This window comes from Cetorhinus maximus, chromosome 28 (genome assembly GCF_964194155.1).
Source record: "Cetorhinus maximus chromosome 28, sCetMax3.hap1.1, whole genome shotgun sequence".
In the NCBI taxonomy this organism is placed as follows: domain Eukaryota; kingdom Metazoa; phylum Chordata; class Chondrichthyes; order Lamniformes; family Cetorhinidae; genus Cetorhinus; species Cetorhinus maximus.
In genome coordinates, this window is record NC_135906.1 from 5,976,970 (window position 1) to 5,999,150 (window position 22,181).

Below are 22,181 nucleotides of genomic sequence, written 5' to 3' on the forward strand. Positions count from 1 at the left end.
AGCTGTCCCCTCCAGTACTGCACCCCAGTGTAATACAGTGACAGAGCTGTCCCCACCAGTGCGATACCCCAGTCTAATGCAATGAGCTTTTGAGTGGTGTGACAAAGCCCAGGCCTCATGCCCACGTTGGATAAATTGCCTTAGGAGAAACAGGACTTTGACCCAGATGTGACCCCAGCTGCAATAGTGATCTGTTCTATGATTCACCCTGAGTCATGCTCGTAATTGGAACAGCCAGCAGTTTGTCAAGGCTTCACAGCAAGTCACTGGCTACCAGCCATGTCCGACTCTAGATGTTTGTTAGAACTGCCCTTCCAGGTAGGATAGTGGATAAGAGGAGGGATGAGGAGGAAAGGGGGGAGAGGATGGCAAGAGTGGAGTTAGGGGATGGGAGCGGGTTGAGGGTGGGAGGGGGAGGGGATGGGAATGAAGGAATGGGAGGAGTAGGGCTGTAGGATTGGAGGGGGAGGCGTTGGGGTGTGGGGGTTGGGGCTTGGGAGGGGAGGGGATATGGATGGGAGGTGGGATTTCGGAAGGGGAGGGGAATTTAAGAGGGAGAGGAGATGGGGTTTTGCGAGGTGGTGGGGGAGGGTGGATTGGGAGGGAGCGGATCTCTCTCTCTCTCCCCCTCTCTCTCTCTCCCTCTGTCTCTCTCTCTCTGTCCCTCTCCCTTTTCATATCTGCCTCTCTCTCTTTCTCCCTCACTCAGTCTCTCTCCGCTTCATCTTTCTCTCTAACCCTTTCCCTCTCCATCTCTCTCGCTCTCTGCCTGTCTCTCTCCCTTTTTCTGTCCCTCTCCCTCTTTGTCTCTCTCTATCTCCCCACTCAGTCTTTTTCCCTTCCTCTTCATCTCTATCTCCCAATTTCTCTGTTCCCCCCATCACAGTCTCTCTCTCTCTCTCTCTCGCCCTCTTCATCTTTCTCTTCCTCTCTCTCTCCTTCTCTCCATCCCCCTCTCTCTCCCCCTGTAAGGTTGTTTCCTCTTTCCTGACTCCAGGGTGTTTGGTTCCATGAGATTGAAAAATAGCAAATGTAACTCCTTTATTCAAGAAGGGAGGGAGACAGAGAGCAGGAAACTATAGGCCAGTTAACCTGACATCTGTTACAGGGAAAATGTTAGAAGCTATTGTTAAAGATGTTATGGCAGGGCACTTAGAAAATTTCAAGTCAATCAGGCAGTGTCAACATGGTTTTATGAAAGGGAAATCATGTTTAACCAATTTATTTGGAGTTCCTTGAAGGTGTCATATGTACTGTGGATAAAGGGGAACTGGTGGATGTACTGTACTTAGATTTCCAGAAGGCATTTGATAAAGTGCCACATCAAAGGTTATTGTGGAAAATAAAAGCTGGTGGTGTAGGGGGTAACCTATTGACATGGATAGAAGATTGGTTAGCTAACAGGAAGCAGAGAGTAGGCATAAAAGGGTTTTTTTTGCTTGGCGGAATGTAATGAGAGGTATGTCACAGGGATCAGTGTCAGGACCTACAATTTATATAAATGACTTGGATGAAAGGAAGAAGGAATGGTTGCTAAATTTGCTGATGATACAAAGATAGGTAAGAAAGTAAGCTGTGAAGAGGGCTTAAGGAGGCTACGGGGGGGGCATAGGGTAGGTGAGTGGGTAAAGATCTGGCAAATGGAGTATAATGTGGGAAAATGTGAAATTGTCCATTTTGACAGGAAGAATAAAAAAGAAGCATATTATCTAAATGGTGAGAGATTGCAGAGCTGTGAGATGCAGAGGGATCTGGGTGTTGTAGTGCATGAATCACAAAAGGTTAGTGTGCAGGTACAGCAAGTAATTTGGAAAGCTATAGAATGTTATCATTTATTGTGAGAGGAATTGATTTTAAAAGTAGGGAGTTTATGCTTCAGTTATTCAAGGTATTGGTGTGACCCCATCTGGAGCACTGTGTACGCTATTGGTCTCCTTATTTGAGGAAGAATGTCAATGCGTTGGAAGCCATTCAGATACGGTTTACCCAACTAGTACCTGGACTGGGCGGATTGCCTTATGAGGAAGGATTGGACAGGCTAGGCCTGTATCTGCTGTAGTTCAGAAGAGTAAGGGGCGACTTGATTAAAACATACAAGAAGCTGAGGGGCCTTGAGAGGGTGGATGTGGAGAGGATGTTTCCTCTTGTGGGAGAATCTAGAACTAGGGGGCCACTGTTTAAAAATAAGGGGTCACCCATTTAAGACAGAGATGAGAAGAAATGTTTTGTCTCAGAGGGTCGTGAGCCTTTGGAACTCCCTACCTCAAAAGGCAATGGAAGCAGAGTCTTTGAATGTTAGCAAGGCAGAGGTAGATTCTTGATAAACAAGCGGGTGAAGGGTTACCGGGAGTAGGTGGATGGTTACAGTCAGATCAGCCAGAATCTTATTGAATGGCGGAGCAGGCTTGAAGGGCCGAGTGGCCTACTCCTGCTCCTAAATCATATGTTCATATGTTCATATGACCAAGCTCCAGCTGTCACTGTTCGACTTTTTGGCAGCTGTCTTTGAGACCAGGTTGTACTGGACAAGGGGGTCAATGGCCCCAGTAAAGCACAAGACGAGACCAGATCTGAGGGGCTGTGAGCGTTTGTGTCTGACTGGAATTTCTTTCCCCTTTCTGTGCAGGGAGGATGATCCCACTGGCAGAGCTGAAACAGTTCAGTGATCAGCAGCCAGCATTCCGGCTACTGAAGCCTTGGTGGGACGTGTTCACTGAGTATATATGTGCTGCCATGTTGATGATAGGGGTCTTCGGGTGCACATTGCAGGTAAGGAGCTGATACAGGCGCACACACACACACCCACACAGTATCAATATACACACACGCACACACACACACACACGCACACACACACACACACACAGTATCAATATACGCACACACACACACACACACACACACACACAGTATCGATATACACACAATCGCACAATGTAGAGCAACTCTCATTCTGAGCAGCATAGGGGAGACCAAGCACTGACTGGGTGACTGCTTTATTTAACTCCTCTGTTCAGTCTGTAAGCATGACCCCGAGCTTCTGCTGGCCTGTCATTTTAATTCCCCACCTTGCTCTCACACTGAGCTTTCTGTCCTTGGCCTGCTGCCCTGTTCCGGTGAAGCTGGAGGGACAGCGCCTCCTGTTCCGACTGGTCACCTCACAGGCTGCAGGACTTAACGCTGACTTTAACAATTCCAGATCGTTAACTCAGCCCCCACAACGTTTCCTTTTCTTCCGCAGGTTTTGGTTTTACTCTTGTTTTTGCTGTTGGAGGGCAACTTTTTACCATTTTGCCATTCACACTTCCTCTAGACTTGTCTTTTGTTTTTTTTTACTTAGGATCATAGAATGGTTACAGCACAGAAGAAGGCTGTTCATCCCATTGTCTATATGCTAGCTCTCTGAAGGACAGTTCACCTGGAGCTGCTCCCCCACCTTCTCCCAGTAACCATGCACATTCTTCCTTTTCAAATCATAATCTAACTCCCTCCTGAAAGCCTCAATCGACCCCGCTTCCACCACACTCCCAGGCAGTACATTCCAGACCCTAAACACTCGCTGTGTGGAGACGTTTCTCTTCATGTTGTCATTGCTTCTTTCGTAAATCACCTTAAATCTGCGTCCTCTGGTTCTGGGTCGCTCCATTAATGGGAGCAGTTTCTCCCTATCGACTCTGTCCAGACCCCCTCGTGATTTTGAACACCTCTATCAAATCTCCTTTCAGCCTTCTCTTCTCTAAGGAAAACAGTCCCAACTTCTTCGATCTACCCACGTAACTGAAGTTCCTGAAAACAGTTCTCGTGAATCTTTTCTGCACCGTCTCTAATACCTTCATATCCTTCCTAAAGTGTGGTGCCCAGAACTGGACACAACACTCCAGCTGAGGCACAACCAGTGTTTTATACAGGTCTAACATAACTTCCTTGCTTTCGTATTTGCTGCCCATATTCATTATTAACCACTCTCTCAAACTGTTACTGCTACCTTCAACGATCTGTGTGCATATACACCCAGTTCCCTCTCCGCTCCTGCATCCCATCTAGAATTGTATCCTTTATTTTATATTGTCCTTCCACATTCTTACTACCAAAATGAATCACTTCACACTTCCCTGCAATGAATTTAATTTGCCACTGGTCTGCCAATCCATCAATATCTATAACAAAAACAGAAACAGAAATACCTGGAAAAACTCAGCAGGTCTGGCAGCATCGGCGGAGAGGAGTACAGTTGACGTTTCGAGTCCTCATGACCCTTCAACAGAATTAAGGGTCATGAGGACTCGAAACGTCAACTTTGCTCTTCTCCGCCGATGCTGCCAGACCTGCTGGGTTTTTCCAGGTAATTCTGTTTCTGTTTTGGATTTCCAGTATCCGCAGTTTTTTGTTTTTATCTCCATCAATATCTATGTCCATTTGAAGTTCTAAACTGTCCTCCTCACAGGCCACAACGCTTCCAAGCTTCTCCCCGTCCACAAATTTAAAAATTGTGTCCTGTACACCAGAGTCTAGGTCATTAATATATACCAGGAAGAACAGGGGGGCGGGGGTCCTAACACTGACCCCTGGGGAGCTCCACTATAAACCTTCCTCCAACCCGAAAAACAACCAGTCACCATTGTTCTCTGTTTCCTGTCATGCAGCCTGTCATTCAGCCAATCTTAGATCCGTGTCGCTACTGTCCCTTTTATTCCATGAGCTATAACTCTGCTCACAAGTCCATTGTGCAGCACTTTATCAAATGTCTTTGGAAGTCCATGTACACCACATCAACAGCATCGCCCTCATCAACCCTCTGTTACCTCATCAAAAACCTCAAACAAGTTAGTTAAACATGACTTGCCCCTAACATATACATGCTGGCTTTCCTTAATTAACCCACATTTATCCAAGTGACTATTAATTTTGTCCTAAAATATTGTTCTAGAAGTTTCCCCAACACTGAAGCTAAACTGAAAGGCCTGTAGTTGCCGAGCTTATCTTTACACCCTTTTTTGGACAAGGATGTAACATTTGCGACTCTCCAGTCCTCTGGCATCACCCGTGAGTCTCAGGAAAACTGAAAAATTATGGCCAGTGCCTCTGTCATTTCCACTCTCACTTCCCTCAATATCCTTGGATGCATTTCATACGGTCCCGGTGCCTTGTCAACTTTAAGTACAGACAGCCTAACCAGTACCCTCCTCCTTCTCAATTTTAAATCCTTTGGGTGTCTGAATTAAATCCTCTTTCAGCACAATCTACACAGCATCTTCTTCCTTGGTAAAGACAGATGCAAAGTATTCATTTAATACCCCAGACATGTCCCCTGCTTCCATGTATAAATTCCCTTTTTGGTCCCTAATCGGCTCGACTCCTCCTTTTACCACCTTTTTACTGTTTATATGCCTATAGAAGGCTTTTGGATTCCCCTTTATGTTAGCTGCCAGTCTCTTCTCATACTCTCTCTTTGCTTCTCTTATGTGCCTTTTCAATTCTTCCTCTGAACCTTCTAGATTCAGCCTGGTTCTTAATTGTATTATCCATCTGACAGCTGTCATAAGCACAATTTTTCTTCATCATCTTAATCTCTATCTTTTTTGTCATCCAGGGAACTCTGGATTTCTACCCTCGCCCTTTGTGGGAATATACCTTGACTGTGTCTAAACTATCTCTTCTTTAAAGGCAGCCCATTGTTTAGTTAGTCTTTTCAGGCAACCTCTGCCTCCAATTTATCCAGTCCAGATCCATCCTTACCCCATTGAGCTTGGATTTCCCCCAATTAATTATCCTCCCACTGGATTGTTCTTTGCCCTTTTCCATAACCAACCTAAACCTTATGATACAATGATCACTATTTCCCGAAATGCTCTCCAATTGGCACCTGGGGCAGAATTTTTTGCTCGGCGGGCGGGCACATGCCCGATCTGTTAGAGCATCAAATGACGCGTGTTGACATTGGCCGAGCGTGCTGATGTCAGCGCGCACTCTCAGGATATTTCGCTAGGCGGGCGGGAGAGGGAGGCAGAGGAGTGCCCGCCACTAATTAAGTGGCCAGTTAAAGACCTTGAGACGCCAATTGTCTCCGAGTTTACGAAGCCCGTGCGAATTTTCGGCTGTCGCACAGGCAAAACGGGCAGGCCGCAATTTGCAAAAGCTCGTCCACGGGCTGGACCAGGAGGGTCAGCAGCATTGTCAGTGTGAGTAGTGAGGAGTTTTGGAGATCGTGTGCTGCTGGTTGCTTATGTGAACTGGATAGCTTCATCTCGCTTCAGAGCTGCATTCTGATCATTTCTAGTCTTCATTTCAGGGCTCGTTGTTGTCTTCCAGGCCCCCAGAGGGCCCTCCCAGATATCAGACAGCCTTCCATAAGCCTGGTACTGGGGATTGTGGTCTCCGCTGGAGGCAACTCCTCTGAGGAGGAAGGGAGGGGCAGAAGGGAGAGGAGGCCAGGTGTCCCAATGCAGCTTCCAGGGGAGATAACTGTGGGAGGAGAGGCGCAGGCACAAGGGGCGCAGGGCCAGCAGGAAGTCCAAGGCAGAAGGGGCCACAGAAGACGCCACTATCCTGTTGCCAAGGTTTACAGGGAGCAGTGCAGGTACCTCAATATGTCCGAGGTGTAGTGCCGAAGGAGGCTCCATCTCTCAAGGTAGACAGTGACCTCTATTTGCCAGAGGATCGGGCCTGAGATCAGCTCCGACTGTGTGGGTGGGCACCCTGTTCCGGTTATTCACCAAAGGTCACAGTGGCCCTCAACTTCTAAGCCTCCAGCTCTTTCCATGGTTCAGTGGGGGATCTGTATGGAGTCTCCCAATCAGCTGTCCACAGTTGCATCAAACTGGTGATAGACGCTCTGTTCAGGTGTTGATTGTCATTCATTCATTTTCGCATAGACGAGGCCAGCCAGGGTGAGTGAGCCAGAGGCTTCGCGGCCATTGCTGGCTTCCCCCGCGTCCAGGGTGCTATAGACTGTACACATGTGGCCATCAAGGCGACAGCAGGTGAGCCCGGAGCCTTTGTCAACAGGAAGTGCTTCCACTCCATGAACGTGCAGATAGTGTATGATCACAGGATGCTGATTCTGAAAGTCTGTGCAAGGTACCCAGGCAGCTCCCACAACGCCTACACCCTCAGACACTCCCAGGTGCCGGGGCTCTTCAGTGCTCCGACTCGGCTGGATGGATGGCTGCCGGGTGACAAGGGCTATCCCCTCAGAAGGTGACTCATGATGCCTCTCCGCTATCCAAGAACAGAAGCTGAGCAGTGCTACAATAGGAGCCACGCCTCCACAAGGGCTGTGGCGGAGAGAGCCATCGGTCTTCTCAAGATGTGCTTCCGATGCCTGGACATTTCAGAGGGTGCACTACAATCCCCTCAGAGTGTGTGTCACTGGTAGTGGTTGCAGGCTGCACTCTACAGAGTCTAGCACTGGCAAGGCGGGGATGCAGTGGAGGAAGGGGACCTTGATGCAGCTGCACAGGAAACATGATGAGTCCAGTAGGGAGTCTGAGGACGAGCACGGTGAGAAGAACGCTGAGGGCGTGGGCGCAGACCTGGGTATCCTCCACGGAAGCCGGGACACCCGGGACACTTTGACCCAACGATCCTTCAGCTAGGCTGCCAAATAAGAACCACCGCCACATACCAAGGCTGCAGCTTCCATACTCAATCCCAGAGAGGAACATTCCCTTGGCCACCAACACACACTCTGTGCCTGTGCAATAAAGTTTCAGGAGACACACGTCCAGTATTAAATATTGGCCTAAGCTGCACCTATAGAACAAATGAAGCAAACTCAGGCCAATAACACAAAATCAAATGTTATTTAATGTTGCAGGTGACAGATTCCTGAACTGAACATTAACCGGTGTTGTTTGTCACACCATTAAAAAACTCAAAGCAAAATGGGGGAACAAAACATCACCCGTGACAAGACCATCTTGTGCTTAAGGTGCTTTAAATTTACATTTGTGGGTGCTATGTCTAGGTGCTGCCCCCTCGCTGGCACTGGCATTGGAGGCAGCCTGCTGACTCTGCTGCCTTGTTGGCCTGGGTGACCTTGGCGGTCGTCCTCTGGCCAGTGGAGCCTGTGCTGTCCCCACCTGGGAGGGAGCGGCCAGTGCCATGGCTGCCATCTCCCCAGTCGCCGCAGCCTCATCAGATGCCACGGTCACTGGCAGAGGGGCAGAGGGGCTGCTGCCATCATCCGGAGAGCCCTGAGAGGAGCCCGCAGAGACAACAGGCAGCTCGTGCGCCAAGTGAGGTCACTCAGGACCTCCCTGCTCACCATTGATGGACGGGCACCTAGCTGGTATACTGGGTACCCCATCCATCTCACACACGGACACTGACCACCTGAGGTCATTGCCGGTGTGAGCGCTTGCAGGTCCGAGTGTATCCCCAGGGACCCCTGATCCTGTCCCTGGGGCAGCCTCTCCCTGACAGTCACCACTCTCTCCTTGGCTGAGGCAGTGCGCTCAGTGGTCATGCTCCGCATGGACTCCTCCATAACGGAGACCATGACGCACATACCCTCATGGATCTCCGCTAGATCCTCCCGCACACCCCGCTGGACGTCCAGCATCTGCTTCCTAATGGACGACTCCAGAGGCTCATCATCAGCCTTTGACTGAGCATCGTCCTGGTCTCCAGCAGTCCTCCGACTGCCAGCACCCTGGGCACTCTCTGCCTCCGCCTGCACCTCAAACGAGTGTGAAGTGCCCTCACCAATGTGCACTGAGATACTGGACGGCCATCTAATGCTGGTATCTGCGCTGGTGCCTGCTTGACAGAGCGGGTGTGAGGCAGGTGCGTGGGGAACATGGTGATCTTCCGGGGTCAGGGGTGGCCCTTCAGGGTCCTGAGTGCGAGCGCCTGCTGCTGAACCCAAAAGGGAGAAGATGAACATGTCGTTAGTGAAAGTCATCAGACTCTCACTGTACATGCCAGGCACCCTGGTGAGACAACGGAGATCTGCTTCATGGTGCCCTCGTCTTTTGATTGTCAGTGGGGACTCCAGGTTCGAGGCGCACATCAATGAAGAGGCTACACTAGAATGGTTGCACAAGCCGAAGTTCTCACCTCAGTGCGCTGCACTCTGACCTTCGTCTGATACCCCAACCTCACCATGGCTGGTTGACCGAGGTACTTGCTGCCTCTCGAGTTCCAAGGCCTTCTGCTTATAGAGGGTGAGGATGAGGAGGTGTGGGGTTCCCCGCCAGTCCGTGACCTCTCAATATTGTTATGGGATGTCTTCTCCTGAAAGTATAGAGGAGCATTGATTAGTCCACTCTCTACCTGCAGCGCCATTGCAGCCAGTCCAACCCCAGCTGAGGACCATCTCGCAGGGCACATCCGATTCGTGGCCCTCGACCCGCAAGGCACTCAGTCCAAGCAGCCAGGGCTCACCCCCTTGGCCAACTCCAGCATCATTGGCAGGTGCCACTCAGACTGTAACACCCCTGAGGTCCATGGTTCTGCACACTGACCCATGCCAACACGGTGCTCACCCTTCCTGAGCGCAGCAGATCGTTGAAGCGCTTCCGGCACTGAACCCACGTGCGCCCCACCACGTCGTGGCTGCTGACCCTGGACGCCATCTCCTCCCAGGCCTTTTTGGTGAGGTGTGTGGGCCTCCTCCTCCCACCTCTGGGGGCAGGGGTTTCCCTCCTGGCTGCCACCTCCTCCAGGAGAAATGTGGGGCTGGTCCGACCTGCCCTCCCGCCTGCCGTGTCCCACCGCAACGAGATCCAACGGCACTTCAGCGTCCTTCCGCGGCAGCCTCCCAGGAGCTGCCTGGGCCGCTTTTGAATCGGCCGCCGGGTTGCCATTGGACCCAGTGGGCATCATGCCCCCGCCTCTGCCTCCACCCGCCCCCTCTCTGAGGCTCTCCAGCCACCTTTCAGGCTGGGCAGCCCTTAATTGGCCCACCAGTGTAAAATTGTGGTGCCATGCTGATCGCGGGCAGGGGTCAGCTTTCTGACTGCCCCCACCCTCCAAGGGCAAAATTCTGCCCTTGATCTACTTGCCCACCTCACTCCCAAGAACCAGGTCAACCTTTCTCATTGGACTGGACACATGCTGCTGTAGAAAATTCTCCTGCGCGCACTCTAGAAACTCTTTCCCCTCTCTGCCCTTTACACTACCACTATCCCAGTCTATATTTGGATAAATAAAATCTCCCATTATAACTACTCCATAATTTTTCCACCTCGGTAATTTCCTTGCAAGTTTGTTCCTCTGTATCTTTCCCACTTGTTGGTGCCCTGTGGACTACACCGAGCAATGTAGCTGCACCTTTTTTGTTCCTTTGCTCTAGCCAGATAGATTCTGTCCTTGACCCCCCGGGACATCCTCTTCCTCCAGCAATGCAACGCTCTTCTTAATCGATGCTGCCACCCCTCCTCCTTTCCTATCTATCCTGAACACCTTGTATCCAGGAATATTCACCACCCAGACCTGCCCTGCTTTGAGCCAGGTCTCTGTTATAACCACATCATCATATTTCCACATCTGCACCTGCACTAATCTTAATTACCACACCCCACACATTCACATAGATGCACAGTAGCCCAATTTAGACTTTATTGATTTTCCCTAGTGCTGAACCCAGCTAATACCTTAATGTTTCCTACTCTAGCGCTATCTGCCTCTCCCAGTACACTGTGAGTGTTGGATTTCCTCTCCGGTGTTACCTCCTGGTTCTCACGCCCCTGCCAAGTTAGTTTAAACCCTCCCCAGTGGCACTAGCAAATCACCTGCCAGGAAATTGGTCCCAGCTCTGTTCAGGTGCAACCCGTCCAGCGTGTACATGTCCCATCGCCCCCAGGGCCAGCCCAATGTCCCAGGAATCTAAAGCCCTCCCTCCCTCACCATCTTTCCAGCTACGCCTTCATCTGCTTCATTCTGCTATTTCTATTCTCGCTTGTGCATGGTGCTGAGAGTCTTCCAGAAATCACACCTTTTGATGTTCTACTTGCTAATTTCCTCCCTAGCCCCCGAGATTCTGACTGCAGGTCTACAGAACCATAGCCGATTGTCGTAAAAACCCATCTGGTTCACTAATGCCCTGTAGGGAAGGAAATCTCCACCTTTGCTCGGTCTGGCCTCCATGTGACTCCAGACCCACAGCAATGTGGTCGACTCTTAACTGCCTCTGAAATGGCCTCGCAAGGCGCTCAGTTCAAGGGCAATTCATGATGGGCAACGAATTGCTGACCTTGCCAGTGACACCCACATCCCACGAAAGAATAAATATGAAAAAAAATCCCTCTTTCTACCTATGTACCGACGTGGACCATGACTGCTGGCTACTCCCCACCACCCGCCCCCCAACGTTGCCCTCAGGGAGCTCTGGATCCGCTCAGTGACATCCTTGACCCTGGCACCAGGGAGGCAACGCACCATCCTGGAGTCACGTCTGTGGCCCCAGGAAATCCCAATTGTCGAATCTCTTATCACTACTGTTCTTCCAGTCTTCCTCGTACCCCCTCCCTGTGCAACTGAGCCACCCGTGGTGCCATAGGCCAGGCTCTGGCTGCTCTCCATGGATGATCCGTTGCTCTCATCAGTATTCAGAACTGCTTCCCGCCTGCTTCTTCCCGATTGCTGGGTGGTCATCCACTCCCTCTCTGCCTGCGTACCCTTAAGTCCAAGGTGACCACATCTATAAACGTGCTATCCACAAAGTTCTCAACAGCGTAAGATGCATCGGAGTGACCGCAGCTACTGCTCAAGTTTCGATACGCGGAGCTCCAGCTGCTGTGGCTGACCACACGTCCTGAACATACGGTCACCCAGGACACAGGAAATATCCTGAAATTCCCACATGGCACTCGAATGTGCATTCGAGAGGTTGGAGCTACCCTGCCATTCCTCTCTCTGTTGGGTAATAAAACTTGCTACTTAAAAAAAAATAAAGAGTCACTAGCTACTCACTCCCCTCCTGCTGATGTCACTCAAGCATGAGGAGGTTAATTGAAATGTTTGATTAATTAATAAAAAATGAACGTTTTTAATTTCCCAGCTTCTTAGACTAACTCCTTAAATTTGGAGGAAGGGAAACAAAGCTACAATACTCAGCGACCAATCGACTCATGGCCTTCCTGTAATGTCACAGTTTGATTTTTTTCCTCACTTTTTCAAACTTGAGCATGCTGCTGGTCCCTCTGCTGATCCTACTGATGTTGCTGCTGCTGATGTTGCTGCTGCTGCTGATGTTGCTGCTGCTGCTGATGTTGCTGCTGCTGCTGTTGTTACTGCTGCTGCTGCTGTTACTGCTGCTGCTGCTGCTGATGCTGCTGCTGCTGATGTTGCTGCTGCTGCTGCTGATGTTGCTGCTGCTGCTGATGTTGCTGCTGCTGCTGTTGTTACTGCTGCTGCTGCTGCTGTTACTGCTGCTGATGCTGCTGCTACTGTCTGCAATCAGGTCTGAACCCTTCCACTTGTTCCATTACCACACCCTTTGGCCTTGCGCAACCAATTCTTTTATCATTTAATGTCTCCTGTCTTCTGCCCAGCACAGACCCTCCCTCTTGTTCTCTTTCCACCCTGTCCTCTTTCACTTGCTTAAAACCTATTCCGTTTCTAACTTTTCTGACGTGTTAGCTCTGGTTCCCTCTCCAGCAGATGCTGCCTGACCTGCTGAGTACTTCCAGCATTCCCGTTTGTTTTTTGTTTCAGATTTCCAGCGTCCGCAGTATTTTGCTTTCGCATTCGTATTTCTCATTTGCTTCTCTCTAGGTGACGCAAGACAAGATCATCTGCCTTCCTGGGCCAGTATCTACACTCTCAGTATTCCATAACAACTGCTCCCAGTTCATGCTGCAGCTAAAGCCCTCAACCAGCTCAGTGCACAAACTGAATGGGCTGAAGACCAACCTGGACCTTCAGCAGTACAGCTTCATTAACCAGATGTGCTACGAGAAAGCCCTGCACTGGTACGCCAAGTATTTCCCATACCTGGTGCTCATCCACACCCTCATCTTCATGATCTGTGGCAGCTTCTGGTTCAAGTTTCCAGGGACCAGCTCCAAGATCGAGCACTTTGTCTCCATCTTGGGCAAGTGTTTTGACTCCCCGTGGACCACGCGGGCGCTGAGCGAGGTTTCGGGTGAGAACCAGGGGGCGGAGCGGCCAAGCCCTTCGGGGAACCACCCGCCCAGCGCCGACCCCAAGTCCGAGGGCAGGTCGCCCCCCGAAGAGGCCAGTTTGGCCGAAGGTCCAGGCGCCCAGTCCTGCCCGGATAAGGTGGTGGCGGACAAGGGGAGCCTGAGTGCCCTGGATAAGAAGGAGGGTGAGCAAGCCAAGGCTTTGTTCGAAAAGGTGAAGAAGTTCCGGCTGCATGTGGAGGAAGGTGACATCCTTTACCTCATGTACATTCGGCAAACCGTCATCCGGGTGGTCAAGTTTGTGGTGATCCTTCTCTACAACGCTTCACTGGTTCTGAACATCCATGTCGTGGTCCCCTGCACGGTCAACATCGAGGACGTGACCGGCTACAACAGTTTCTGTTGCAATCACACCAAGGCCCATCTCTTCTTCAAGCTGGCGATCTGCTACATCTGCTTCGTGTCTGTCTACGGCTGCACCTGCCTCTACACCCTCTATTGGCTCTTCTACCGCCCTCTCAAGGAGTATTCTTTCCAGTATGTGAGGCAGGAGTCGGGGATCAACGACATTCCCGACGTGAAGAACGACTTTGCCTTCATGCTTCACCTGATAGACCAGTACGACTCCCTGTACTCCAAGAGGTTCGCTGTCTTTCTGTCCGAGGTCAGCGAGAGTAAGCTGATGCAGTTGAATCTGAACTACGAGTGGACGGAGGAGAAGCTGAGGCAGAGGCTGCAGAGGAACAGTCAGAACCGCCTGGAACTGCACCTCCTGATGGTGCCAGCCCTCCCCACTTCCACCTTCGAGGTGACCGAGATCGAGTCTCTGAAACTCGAACTGATCAGCGATCTGGAAGTCCCGGCAAAGATCGCGCAGCTGGTCAACCTGCAGGAGCTGTCCCTGTTAAACTGCCCGGTCAAGCTCCACGGGGCAGCTTCAGGGTTTCTGAGGGAACACCTCAAGGTCCTCCGGGTTCGGTTTAATAATACCCAGGAGGTTCCGCTCTGGGTGCACAACATGAGGCGTGTTGAAGAACTCTATCTGACAGGAACTCTGACTCAAGACAGTGTGAAATGCCTCTTTCCCGATTCAGTCTGTGAGCTTCGTAGCCTTAAGGTTCTCTCTCTGAAGAGCAACTTGACCAAGGTCCCTGCGAATCTGGTGGATGCATCCATCCACCTTCAGAAGCTGACCATCCACAACAATGGCACCAAACTCATCACATTGAACAGCCTGAAGAAACTGCAGCACCTAAGGGAGTTGGAGCTCATTCAGTGCGAACTGGAGCGTGTCCCTCACCCTGTCTTCAGCCTCTCCAACTTAGAGGAGCTCAACTTAAAGGAGAACAACCTGAGATCCATCGAAGAGATTCTCAGCCTCCAACACTGCCAGAAGCTAACATGCCTGAAGCTGTGGTACAACCACATTGTCTACATCCCCGAACACATCAAAAAGCTCAGCTCTCTGGAATCCCTTTATCTCAACGATAACCAGATCGAGGAGATACCCCCTCAACTCTTCCTGTGTAACAAACTCCGACACCTCGATCTCTCCCACAATCGCATCAGCTCAATCCCACCGGAAATCGGGGTGCTTCAAAACCTCGGCCATTTTTCCGTTTCCAACAACGCCATTGAGTCCCTGCCCAACGAGCTGTTCTTCTGCAAGAAGCTGAAGACGTTGAAAGTTGCCCACAATGCCCTGACTGCTCTCTCGCCCAGAATCGGCAGCCTGCCCCTGCTCACAAGGCTGGAGCTGAAGGGGAATCACCTGGAGGCGTTGCCCCCCGAGGTGGGAGAGTGTGGCAGCCTGAACCACAGGGGCCTCAGTGTGGAGGAAGCTCTGTTTCAAACGCTTCCCTTGGACGTCCGGGAGCGGATGAGGGACGACTGAATCCGGGAGGCGGGTGGGTGGGGGACCTCCACGGGGTGAAAAACAAGTCAAGCTTAATCAGAGTTGGCCTGAGCAAATGAACTGGAAAGGCAGCACCCAAGGGCGGGAGATAGACAGAACCATGGGCTTTGTATCAGTTCAGTAGGAGTTCAATCAAGACACAAAGACTGATGGACGCGGAGGGAGAGGATTTTGGACAATTGATTTGATGGTTTATTTCCTGTGGTACCTTTTACTCCAGCCTGGGCCAGCATCACTGAACATTGGCCAAGCTGTCTGGGTTGGACTGTCCACTAAAAGGCTTCATTCCCTCCCACACAGGCTGCCATTGGTTAAGATGCTGCAGGATGTGTGACATATGAATAGGCTGAGCCAGGGCGAATGACAGAAAGCTTCATCCAATTGGGAACCAGGGGCTGTGCTCCATGGTCAGGATTCCTGTAGAAATGTAGGATTTGTAACGCATTCTGCAGCTTTTAGTCGTCATTTTATCGGATATTTAACATAACAACATGGCGGAGCCAACATTCTGTCCCCTTGTTATTGACCCAAGGCAGTGTCAGAGTGGGGGGAATGAGCAGCCTGGCTCCAGCTGTGATGAAGATATAGGGGTAGAACCACATGAAAGTAAGAAATTGTTTCAGGAAAATGTCTTGGTTGCACAAAGGGGATCACTCGGGTGCTTAATAAATTGTTAGTGTGACACTAATGCTCTTTATTTAGGGGAGATGGTGGCGTAGTGGTAATATCACTGGGCTAGTAACCCAGAGACCATGGGCTCAAATCCCACCATAACAGCTGGCAGAATTTAAATTCAATTCATAAATCAGGATTTAGAAAGCTAGTCTCAGTGATGGTGACCACGAAACAATCATCAATTGTTGGAAAAACCGATCTGGTTCACTAATATCCTTTAGGGAGGGAAATCTGAGATCCTTACTCAGCCTGACCTACATGTGACTCCAGACCCACAGCCATGTGGTTGACTCTGAAATGACAAAGCAAAACGCTACAAAAAGGATGTTGGATGTCAGACGGAAATGTTTTTCACAATACGATAGTGACTTATTGTAAAAGTAGGTTAATAGTGGGATTTGGATTAGTGTGTGGGAGGAATTTAATTGAATTGGAGATATCTGGTCTGGAGCTTTTGACTTATCAAAAGGGAAGCTAGGTTTGAAATGCTAAATATGTAAACAGGGCTGAAGTTTTAGAATGTGAGGTGTGAGGGACATTTGCACTTTTAGATAAATTAGGTTAGTTTGAGTTTCAAAGAGATGGTAAGATGTTACACCTAGCCATAAGGAGCTAAGCCAAACAGTGTTTATTTTTCTCAAAGATTACTGATAACATGACTACTATGAAAGATTTATATTAAAAGAAAAGTAAAGTTTTGCAAAGATCTATTGGAACAATGGAATTTACATTAAAAAGGGAGAAACATGTATAAAGGAGATGAGGTTGTGTAGAAGGGAGTAGGGATCAAAGATCTAACATGTGTGAAAAGCCTCCCGCCTCTATGCATCAAGTTGCTGTCTACAGGAACCAAAGAAAACTCACTTTGAATATCACTGTCCAGGGTATTGTGTACTTGGCCTGGGTCTGTTTAAACTTATATTTTATTTTTACTGTTGCCTTAATGGAGGTGTAACCGGGAACCAGATTAATTAAGGGAGTTAGGAGTTACAGTAATAATTTGTAGACCTATGTATGTGCTTAAAATCTTTTCTTTTATTAACAAATGTTTAATTTAGTTTTGTTAAAAAAAAACCTTTAAGTCTCAGTGAACTTATTACTACTGAATTCAAGGTACACATCTCGAAATAAAATACAAATTGCAAAACAGTTGTGGCAGCTGTTTCAAGTTTCCCTCTGGGATTTGAGCAGCTGGGCATTTACCATCCGCTGTGCTATAACACAGATCACCCGGCATCGAACTTGGCACTGGAAATGACACTGGCAAGCCCCCAGCTCTGTCAACTATGCAAAGTTCTCCTCATTAACATCTAGGGACTTGCACCAAAATTGGGAGATCTGTCTCACAGATGAGTCAAGCAATAGGCTGACATACTCATCCTCATGGAATCATACCTTACAGATAATATAACAATATCAACATTCCTGGTCATGGGCTGTCCCACCGGCAAGACAGACCCAGTAGAGGTGGTGGCACAGTGGTATAGAGTCAGGAAGGAGTTACCCTGGGAGTTCTTAACATTGACTCCGGAACCCATGAAATCTCATGGCATTAGGTCAAACATGGGCAAGGAAACCTCCTGCTGATTACCACGTACAATGTGATAAAAGTACAATGATTTTCATAATAATTTTTCAGGCTTATTGTGAAATAGGTTTATGGGTTTAGTTGGGTCTGTCTGTTTGATTTAATTACATTTGGGGTCAAGTAGGCTATAAGCTTGGAATCATCAAAATAAGCTAGGTGCTTGACATGCTAATGAGTAAACGTGGCTTAGCATGTAAGGTGTGAAGGAAGTTTGCATTTTTAGATAAATGAAGGGATTTGGATTTCAAACAGATCTCAATCTGTTTACAACTAGCCAGATAAGCAAGGCTACGGAGTGTGTTTATTTGTCCCAAAGTTTACTGACAATATTGGCGACTTGAAAGTTTTTATATTATGAGGAAGATACAGTTTCAAAGATGTATGGAACATATAATTTACATATTAAATAGAAACATATATAAATGAGAATGAAAGGCTATGTGGAAAAAGGCCATGTAAGATCTAACAGGAGTGTGTGAAATAGCCTTAACAAAGCCTCCAGCCATTTGTGCATAAGTCTGCTACATAACAAAACTGAAGTTGGGGAAAAGCCATTTGGAATTCCACTGTCAAATGGGTACTGTGTTAACTTGCTGGTTCTGTTTTAAATCTAAAATCTATTTTGGACTGTTGTCTTAAAGGGGATGTAACTGGGGGTCAGGTTAATTAGGAATTTTAGGAGTTATTATAGTAGTAAGTAATTTGTAGTCGTATGTATGTGCTTGAAACCTTTTATATTTTGTTAATAAATATTTTAATTTAATTTTTTAAATCTCTAAAGGTCTTGGTGGACTTATTACTTCTGAATTCAGTACACACATCTTCTCGTAATAAATACAAATTGCAAAATCGGTGTGATAGCGTGACCAAGTATCCCTTGTGGATTTGGTCCACCTAGCACACATCATCTGCCATGTCATAACAATCGTCCTTAGCCATCAGCAGCAGTAGAGTTGTATTTGAATAAAATCGGTAACCTCATGACCCAGCATATCCCCCACTCTACCATTACAATCAAGCCGGGGGATCAAACTTGGTTCAATGAAGAGTGCAGGAGGGCATGCCAGGAGCAGCATCAGGTATACCTAAAAATGAGGGCCGGAGTTTTACAGCCACACTGCAGGGATGGGGCAGTAACATGCGAAGAGCCATTGGAAACTCCATTGACTTCGGTGGGACAGTAAAATCCTGCTGGCATAAAATTCTGCCCGAGATCTCAACCTGGTGAAGCTACAACACAGGGCGACTTGCGAGCCAAACAGCATAAGCAGCAAATGATAGACAAAGCTAAGTGATTCCACAACCAACAGATCAGATCTAAGCTCTGCAGTCCTGCCATATTCAGTCATGAATGGTGACGGACAATTAAACAACTCACTGGAGGAGGAGGCTCTACAAATATCCCCACCTTCAATGATGGAGGAGCGGAGCACATCAGTGTAAAAGATAAGGCTGAAGCACTTGCAATAATCTTCAGCCAGAAATGCCGAGTGGATGATCCATCTCGACCTCCTTCTGAGGTCCGCAGCATCACAGATGCCAGTTTTCAGCCAATACGATTCACTCCACTTGATATCAAAAAACGGCTGAAGGCACTGGATACTGCAAAGGCTATGGGCCCTGACAATATTCCAGCAATAGTACTGAAGGCTTCTGCTCCAGAACTTGCCGCGTCCCTAGCCAAGCTGTTCCAGTACAGCTACCACACTGGTATCTTCCTGGCAATGTGAAAATTTGCCCAGGTATGTCCTGTACAGAAAAAGCAGGACAAATCCAACCTGGCCAATTACCGCCTCATCACTCTACTCTCGTTCATCAGTAAAGAGATGGAAGGGGTCATCAATAGTACTATCAAGCGGTACTTGCTTAGCAATAACCTGCTCACTGATGCCCAGTTTGGGGTCCGCCAGGGCCACTCAGCTCCCGACCTCATTACAGCCTTGGTTCAAACATGGACAAAAGAGCTGAACTCCCGAGGTGAGGAGAGAGTGACTGCTCTTGACATCAAGGCAGCATTTGACCGAGTGTGGCATCAAGGAGTCCTAGCAAAACTGGAGTCAATGGGAATCAGGGGGAAAACTCTCCACTGGTTGGAGTCATACCTAGCACAAAGGAAGATGGTTGTGGTTGTTGGAGGTCAGTCATCTCAGTCCCAGGACATCACTGCAGGAGTTCCTCAGGGTAGTGTCCTTGGCCCAACCATGTTCAGCTGCTTCTTCAATGACCTTCCTTCCATCATAAGGTTAGAAGTGGGGATGTTCACTGATGATTGTGCAATGTTCAGCACCATTCATGGGTCCTCAGTTACTGAAACAGTCCATGTCCAAATGCAGCAAGACCTGGACAATATCCAGGCTTGGGCTGACAAGTGGCTAGTAACATTCACGCCATACGAGTGTCAGGCAATGACCATCTCCAACAAGAGAAAATCCAACCATCACCCCATGTCATTCAATGGCATTACCATCACTGAATCCCTCACTACCAACATCCTGGGTGTTACCATTGACCAGAAACTGAACTGGCCAATCAGTAACCCCATGGCGCAGCATATCTCCACTCTACCATTACCATCAATCTGGGGATTAACCCTGGTTCAATGAAGAGTGCGATTCACTGTGGACCCTGTCGATCCACACTGGACCCTGTCGATCCACACTGGACCCTGTCCATCCACACTGGACCCTGTCCACCCACACTGGACCCTGCCCATCCACACTGGACCGTATCCATCCACACTGGACCCTGTCGATCCACACTGGACCCTGTCTGTCCACATTGGGCCATTTCCACCCAAACTGGACTCTGTCCATCTACACTGGGCCCTGTCCATCTACACTGGGCCCTGTCCATCTACACTGGACCCTGTCCATCCACATTGAGCCCCATCAGCCCAAACTGAGCCCTGTCCATCCACACTGGGCCCTGTCCATCCACACTGGGCCCTGTCCATCCACACTGGACCATGTCCATCCACACTGGGCCCTGTCCATCTACACTGGACCATGTCCATCCAAACTGGGCCCTGTCCATCCACACTGGACCATGTCCATCCACACTGGGCCCTGCCGACACACACTGGGCCCTGTCGACTCACACTGGGCCCTGTCGACTTACACTGGACCATGTCCATCCACACTGGACCATGTCCATCCACACTGGGCCCTGTCGATTCACACTGGACCATGTGTATCCACACTGGACCACGTCCATCCACACTGGACCACGTCCATCCACACTGGACCATGTCCATCCACACTGGACCACGTCCATCCACACTGGACCATGTCCATCCACACTGGGCCCTGTCAACTCACACTGGGCCCTGTCCATCCACACTGGGCCCTGCCGGCTCACACTGGGCCCTGTCCATCCACACTGGACCCTGTTGACTCACACTGGTCCCTGTTGACCAACACTGGGACATGTCCATCCACACTGGGCCCTGTCGACTCACACTGGGCCCTGTCGACTCACACTGGGCCCTGTCCGTCCACACTGGGCCCTGTCCGTCCACACTGGGCCCTGTCCGTCCACACTGGGCCCTGTCGACTCACACTGGGCCCTGTCCGTCCACACTGGGCCCTGTCTGTCCACACTGGGCCCTGTCGACTCACACTGGGCCCTGTCCATCCACACTGGGCCCTGTCCGTCCACACTGGGCCCTGTCCGTCCACACTGGGCCCTGTCGACTCACACTGGGCCCTGTCCATCCACACTGCGCCCTGTCCGTCCACACTGGGCCCTGTCCGTCCACACTGGGCCCTGTTGACTCACACTGGGCCCTGTCCGTCCACACTGGGCCCTGTCCATCCACACTGGGCCCTGTCGACTCAGACTGGGCCCTGTCCATCCACACTGGACCCTGTCCATCCACATTGGGCCCTGTCCATCCACACTGGGCCCTGTCGACTCACACTGGGCCCTGTCCATCCACACTGGTCCCTGTTGACTGACACTGGGCCCTGTCGACTCAGACTGGGCCCTGTCCATCCACACTGGTCCCTGTTGACCGACACTGGGCCCTGTCGACTCAGACTGGGCCCTGTCCATCCACACTGGGCCCTGTCGACTCACACTGGGCCCTGTCCGTCCACACTGGGCCCTGTCAACTCACACTGGGCCCTGTCCATCCACACTGGGCCCTGTCCGTCCACACTGGGCCCTGTCCGTCCACACTGGGCCCTGTCGACTCACACTGGGCCCTGTCCACCCACACTGGGCCCTGTCCGTCCACACTGGGTCCTGTCGACTCACACTGGGCCCTGTCCATCCACACTGCGCCCTGTCCATCCACACTGGGCCCTGTCCGTCCACACTGGGCCCTGTCGACTCACACTGGGCCCTGTCCGTCCACACTGGGCCCTGTCGACTCACACTGGGCCCTGTCCATCCACACTGGGCCCTGTCGACTCACACTGGGCCCTGTCCATCCACACTGGTCCCTGTTGACCGACACTGGGCCCTGTCGACTCAGACTGGGCCCTGTCCATCCACACTGGTCCCTGTTGACCGACACTGGGCCCTGTCGACTCTGACTGGGCCCTGTCCATCCACACTGGGCCCTGTCGACTCACACTGGGCCCTGTCCATCCACATTGGTCCCCGTTGACCGACACTGGGCCCTGTTGACTCAGACTGTCCTCTCTGTGGAATGACTGTGAGCAGACGCAGTGAAGGTGGAGTGAAGTACCTCTAGCTCCACCTTGTGGATTGTGACTGCTCCAGTTCCAGGCTTGTCCCTTCTCCAGACCTGGCTTCCCATCCCTCTTGGAGTGACTCTGGATTTCCTGGAACTGGCGACCCTGCCCCAAGGGAAGCTCAGATTTAAGGTTCTCATCCCAGAGCATCCCACTCTGTGACATCACTCACAAAGCAGTGAACACACAGAGAGCAATCACAGGGGTCTCAGTGA

General features: G+C 50.2%; 1 protein-coding gene across 2 annotated transcripts in view; it reads left to right on the top strand.

The window, feature by feature from the left end:
* Nucleotides 1-18,040, top strand: part of LOC144668780 (volume-regulated anion channel subunit LRRC8C-like) — a 49,474-nt gene extending 31,434 nt beyond the window's left edge. For both annotated transcript variants that reach the window (XM_078531113.1, XM_078531112.1), the window contains exons 2-3: nt 2,627-2,769; nt 12,721-18,040. In XM_078531113.1, coding sequence (XP_078387239.1) covers nt 2,632-2,769; nt 12,721-14,982 — 2,400 coding nt within the window. In that variant the 5' untranslated portion in view covers nt 2,627-2,631 and the 3' untranslated portion in view covers nt 14,983-18,040. The remainder of the gene's footprint in view (nt 1-2,626; nt 2,770-12,720) is intronic.
* The last annotated feature ends 4,141 nt before the right edge of the window (nt 18,041-22,181 follow it).